Source organism: Blennius ocellaris, assembly GCF_963422515.1.
Source record: "Blennius ocellaris genome assembly, chromosome: 2".
NCBI lineage: Eukaryota > Metazoa > Chordata > Actinopteri > Blenniiformes > Blenniidae > Blennius > Blennius ocellaris.
The window spans coordinates 6,598,420-6,605,001 of NC_137651.1; the positions used below are offsets into that span (position 1 = coordinate 6,598,420).

Consider the following 6,582-nt stretch of genomic DNA (forward strand, 5'->3'; position numbering starts at 1 on the left):
GGATATAATTTCCACATAATAGAAACCTATATTTTCGGACTTGTACATTTTGTCACAGGCTTTGTATAGAGGATGACGTATTAAACTGCCGGGAAGACGTTGAGTTTGTTATGTCATTGCATTTTTGTTGATATGGAAGAGGAAGGACTTATTTGCGGTGCAACCCAAAGCACATATACGCAGGTTCCGAGTACGCACAGATTTTATCCATAGTAAAAGTGCCGGGTCAAATTCGCACAGCTCCTATCATTTAATTTGTACGCGTGCATCCGGATACCATCAGCATCTGAGCACCACAGTCAGCATCTCATTATGTAATCAGCGTGTGGCCTCAAAGCTCATTCCAGAAATGGCGAGGGCAGATTTCTGGGGCCCAGATCTGTTTAAGATTAGGAAGGTAAGGGGGAAAAATAGCAAGTGAAGCACTGCAACACTGAAATAGAAATGCTCATTAAATTAAACAACATTCCCCACATAAATGAAGACTGAGAGAGCTGCAGTATGTGTGCTTTTAGCTTATTAATGATAAGCTTATCAGCGTGCTATTTTTAACGTTAACATTTATGAGTCATTGCCAGTAAAAGAATTTAGAATCGGAATCATTTGTGTTATTTATGCAGACTTCTTGAAAACAGATGCAAGAATGACTTTAACTCCGCATTGATAGTGTAATGGCTGTGAAATTTGTATTTATTCAATTTGCCCTATCGTTGCAGAGAGGAGATCCACTTCCATGCTATATTCTTCCATTCATCCTTTACGTATACTGCATTATCCTGATCCGTCTGACTATGGTGAAAGTAGAGTCTGTACCTGGAGAGAAGCTACAAGCATGCAGGGAAAACATTCAAACTCTGCCTGGCTTGGTCTCAGATCCACAACAAACTTGCGACAAAGTGAGAGTGCTAACCACTTCACCACCGTGCTGCTTTTCCGATAACAGTCAAATTAAACACATAATGTCAGGGTGTGAAGATTCCTTAAATATGCCGGTAAACCTGAGAGAATTTGGGATTTGTGGAAAAACCAGAGAGAGAATTATGACAATTAAGGGATTAAGTGGAGCTTAAAATAGATTTTCTTGTGTCCAGAACAATATCTGATTTATCACAGTAAATTCCTTCACAAGTTTTCCGACAGTCCTTTTCATTCTTTATGCATTTCAACAACTACTAGATGTTTTTGTTATTGTGAAAAGGCTGAAGTCCTGCATTCAGACAAGTACAGCTTGATATGGGGCATGGCACACATGAGTTTCACAATTAATTAAATCATAGTTGGCAGCCATGATTTACTAAGTTTTTAAAAGAATTATATTTTCTAGTCTTTGTGCTGATGAAGTATTATTAACCACTATGAAGGAGTGATAAACTTATGGAGTAGTAAATAATGTTTAAAGTGAAACGGCATCATTTTTAATTTTTTGCAATTTCATTTCAGAAAGGTTTTGTGTTTACACAGTAACATTTTGAAATGGTCATTGACACAGAAACAGCAGAAATCTTTAAAAAACGATGTAGTTTTCAGGTTAGGCCACTAGTAAGTGTTGTTTTTATGTATAGTAATAAAACGTACCTATGTATGCACGTAGAAAACCGTACGCCATAAACTTCAAATCTTCTTTAAGCTGTATTTCTGAGTTGTTTTGGCAAAAGTATCTGTTGTTTGTGAAAAATGAAATGTTTCTCCACATGTTGGTGGAGTGAATGTTCACTTTATTAGAAAAGCGCTGTTCACTTCAATGGTGAACAGCACACATCACATTCATCGTTGTACATGAATTATAGCAATGATTCAGAAAAGTTTGTTTTCAAAAAGTTTTGTTTTCAGTGGCTCAGCGCATCGATGGCAGGTGAACAAACACCCAAAACGCAATGAAAGTTTTCCCTTTGAAAGCCTCCTGTAAAGAGAACCAGAGTCTTCATTCAACTCAGTGCTTGAACGAATTTCACATTTTGGCCATTTCACTTTCAAAAGTTCTTTTATAAGTTCTTTCTTCTGGACCACAGGAACTATCGAAGCTCGGCTCCACGCCGGCAAATCAGAAGTAAAACACCAGTTTGGTAAAACTGCAGTTCAACGCTTCAACCATGCATAACAGCTGTTGGATATTTTTCCATGTGGTCCCTAAGCCACATTTTATTGGTCTGTGTGCTTTTGTTCAGATTACAGTCTTACTCATGTTGAATCACAATGCTTTTTCTAATTGTCTTTCTTTTTGAGCTGTGTCCAGAGGAAGATGCTGAATGAGTCATTTTTTTTCATAAACACAGAAGAAACAGAAATGTGGTCCATACTTGTGAAAAGTGACGTCAAAGAATAAAATGTCTGTCATAATTACTTAAATGTACCAATTATAAATTAAAATCAACAGATCCAACTGATGTATACTGCGTAAGTATACTACAGGTGTATACTTACGCATTAGTAAATACAAAGGATGATTTGGGGACATTGTTGTGATCGTTAATTCTCCATGTTAGAGGACAACTTCACCTGACAGACGACACTAAAGATAAATGCCTTGGATTTGACTAACTGTTCAAGAAAATCACGCTGTAGTTCTGTGAGTTGAATATATTTAACATAAGAAGTAGTGCATCGGATGGAGATGCAATTATTTCAGTCTAATGGACACACTTTCCTTATTTTATGGCACTAAAAACTTGGGAATTTATACTGAATACAGCACAGAGTGAAATATCATCCTTCTGTATTTATCACCTCTGGATGCACGGGACGATGCAATCACACAGATGTTGGCCAATAAGAGCTTTGAATATAAATGTCTTACCTGGCAAAGGATGCTTCGTATGTATTTGCCACATGCAACGTAACCAATCTGGTCAAAGTTCTCCATGATGTGGTAAAACCTGCGTGAAATGTCCTCATCTTTTTCCAGGTCGCAGCAGCCAAACTTGGAAGACTCTTTGCAGAAGACCAGTGGCTGCCTGGGCTCAAAAGGAGGCTTGTAATCCAAACACTGAGGGTGGCAGCTCCCCCACCAGGCCTGGAGGAGCAACAGCAGGACTGGGACAAGCAAGCGAGGGGAGACGGGGTTCTGCAAGATGCACCGAGGCACCGGGTTAAAGGTTTGCAGGCTCATGATGTTGAGATACAGTCTTTCAGTTCAGGATTGTTTGGCTCTTCATCCAATAATTCTGAAAGTGAAAGCAGCTTGTCTGTGACATGCATCTATGGGGCACAATTGGAGGACTCAAAGTCAAAGGTGCTGTAAGCTGTAAGCTGTTGGACTTGGATTTGATGCTTTCATTTGATGTCCAGGTCCGTCCAGTTTCATGCGACCATGTGTGAGTTGTGTGTGTGAGTGCATCAAACGCACTGACTCAGCATCACACCTGCCTGCAAGTTGGCCAGAAACCCACAAAGTGCTCAGGATCGCTCCACTAAATTATAAACCCACACATCACATTCAAAAGGCAAGTGGACCCCGAGATGTGTGCAGATAAGATAAAATACGATGAAATAGGTCCAGATCCGATGAGTTTCTTTATCCTCTGGGGGTGATTTGAAGATTCAGTCCACGTGGTTGTTGTGATCAGTGTCCTCAGGTCCTCTGAAGGGAAGAGGTCCACTTCTTTCTCTTAGTTTATATTCTCTGAACAAAAGCCCAGTGGACATACCTGGAGGAAAGACATGTTCAGATTAACTTCACGGCGTAGTCTCCTAAACAATCGGCATGCTAAACGGAGCATTTAAAAACCCAAACAAGCCTCTGGAAAACCTCAAAGGAGGCAGCACATGATGAAAAGTCGCGTCTTTCGGCAAGGTTTCTGAAAAATATTTACTTCCAGCTTGAAGTCTCTTGGAAAGTCTTGCTTGTGTTTGTTCTGGACGCACTCATTTGCTGCAGCGGCCGTCAGCCATATATACAGACAGAGAGCAGAGAGAAAGTGAGGGAGAGAAAGTGAGTGAGAGAGAGAGCGAGAGAGAGAGAGAGGCTCTTTCATTCACACAGAGCCACGCTGCAGCCCCAGCTCAGATTCCACCCTCCTCACTTCTCTCCTCCTCCTCTTCTCTTCTCTTCTTTTCATTTGCTTTTTTCACTCTCCTACAAAGACACGTGCATTCCTTCTCATAGCATGCGGTCCATATTGCCCTGAAGTTGCAACTTTTTACCTCTGTTCCCTCCCCCCAGCTACCCCCGCCTTCAGCATTCCCAGACCTCGTCTCTGTCTCTACCAGACAGACTCACTCACTCACTCACTCACTGTGTGTGCGTGTGTGTGTGTGTGTGTGTGTGTGTGTGTGTGTGTGTGTGTGTGTGTGTGTGTGTGTGTGTGTGTGTGTGTGTGTGTGTGTGTGTGTGTGTGTGTGTGTGTGTGTGTGTGTGTGTGTGTGTGGTGAGAAGAGTTGGGACGTGTGCTGGAAGTAGACACAAATGGATTCCCCAGGCGTAGTTCCAACCCAGAGTCTTATGGCAAAGAGCAGGACTGGCCAACATTTACATCAAATTAGGTTATTTCAAATATTCTCGGCTACTTTATGTTCCCCAGAGAAGAAACCAATCTCACATTGCACAAGGCAGCACAACTACATTAGACCCAGACATGATAGCTCTCCTGCTTTGACTTACTGAAATAGCCACACCATGACTTTACACATCCCTCCAGCATGGAAAAATAATGTATCTGTTGCTTATTATTTGGCTTTGAGTGTCACGACTATACTGTCCTGATTTACTCGGAGTAACCATGTCGCACGGTCTTGCCAAACCAGACAGTTGTGCTCAATTAAATTATGAACGTGGTTAGAACGTGACTGTCAGAAGGCAATTTTCAAACAAAGATAAACTATCAATGCCACATGAGCACAGGCCAGGATTGAAAAATGTCCCAGTTTCACATGAGGCGATCCCAACTCGAAGCTTCATCGTACATAGCACAAGAAACTGCTTAAGAAAAACAACTAAACACTATCACCTGAGATACAAAGTGGAATGTTATTCATCTCAAAAGTAGTGCCCTTAAGAAATAAACACTAAATGGTGTGTATTCGGCTGCTCTCATTATCAGAGGGTCAGTGCAACTTGCACCATAAACTCTGACCTGCTTGTATTGAGCTACGTCGATATCCACTGAACTTAGAAAGCAAATCTATTAGTAAGATAGTCCAGTCCCATAATACCATTTTTTGCCAAAGGATTGCTAAGTTACTGTGTGTCGTTTATTGTAGGTTCTCTCTCCAACAAGTAAAGACAACAGCTGGTGCTTCTGTAAACAGATTGGTTGGAGCAGTGATTCAACACAAATACCTAATTCCTGTGTCACACATACATCACTTACAACTTGCATATTTTACCTTAAACGTTTTTTTTTTCTCCTGTTGTTGTGTTCTCTCCTTTATTTTAGTGGTAGTAACTAAGTTACTCCAAGTCCCGACTTGCACAATTTTAGTGTTTTGTTTCCTGTCTTGTTTTGTTTATGCGAGTATTGTTGTTCATACACCCTTGATTGTTTTGCGTTCTGTCCTTCCATATGTCCAAATGTCATATTTGACATATAAAAAGATTTTAAGATTGAGAGGAGTACAGTTGATGTAAAACTGATCATTTATAGAGTATGCGTATGAATGAACAAAACACAGAAATCAGTGATGTTTTATTGTTGACCTCCACCTGCAGAACTGTTTGCGACAGCCGTGTTGCGCAGTATCAGCGTTTCCGAAAAGTTGCGTTTCCCTCCATTTCCAGGGAGTCAGAGTCAGGACGAGTCGATACAGTTGGTCTCAGAGCAGCTGAAGGAGTTGTTGGAAGGTGTCACAGTGTTCAACCGACCGCCTTCGGGGCTCCACTCCAGAATTTACCATTTCAACAACACATCATCAGCAGGGTCAAACTAACCTGCCTCACGACGCTCTGATCCCGTCTCACGTTCCCTGTTAGTGGGTGAAAATCCAACGCTTGGTGAATTCTGCTTCGACATCAAAGAATCAAGAAGCGACATGGATATGAACGCTTGGCCGCCACAATCCAGGTATCCCTGTGTCAACATTTCTGACACCTCCTGTTTAAAACTCAAAAAGTCAGGAAGACCGTAAGTCCTCGCTTTCACGGTCTGTATTCATACTGAAAATCAAGATCAAGCGAGCTTCTGCTCAGAGTCACCCACTAACAGAGAACGTGAATTGAGACTGGATTATTGTTTGACCCTCCTGATGATGTGTCTTTGCAATAGACATCCTGCTCTGCTGAAAGGCTGCGGGGACTCGCATAGTCACAGATATTTGATTGCCGTAGTCAGTAATGGTTAGTGGAGAGAGGCTTTAATTGCTCCGTATAGCAATCTGCATCAAGGCAAAAAAAAAAAAAAAAGTCTCTGCTCTGTCGCGATTCAAATCTTCTTAATCTGTAGTACGTCCTCCTGTTTCGACCTTTTATTGCAGAGACTGCCTTACTGGATTATTTAAAAGAAGAAGTGATCACTGTCAGTTCTACTACATACATCTGGATAGTTCCGACATTTTCCCATTGTCACGATCGAGCCTCACTGCACACTGGAGGTGTGTACCACAATGGGAAAACTCCATTTTAATATATTAGATTGTGGTCAGAACCAGAAA

General features: G+C 41.3%; 1 protein-coding gene across 1 annotated transcript in view; it reads right to left on the reverse strand.

Moving 5' to 3' along the window:
• The window catches only part of LOC308135256 (HHIP-like protein 1), a 23,802-nt gene extending 19,970 nt beyond the window's left edge, over positions 1-3,832 (reverse strand). Inside the window, exons 1-2 of the mRNA XM_080503154.1 lie at positions 3,810-3,832; positions 2,795-3,644 (exon numbers count right to left, since the gene is read on the reverse strand). Coding sequence (XP_080359280.1) covers positions 2,795-3,106 — 312 coding nt within the window. The 5' untranslated portion in view covers positions 3,107-3,644; positions 3,810-3,832. The remainder of the gene's footprint in view (positions 1-2,794; positions 3,645-3,809) is intronic.
• Between the last annotated feature and the right edge of the window lie 2,750 nt (positions 3,833-6,582).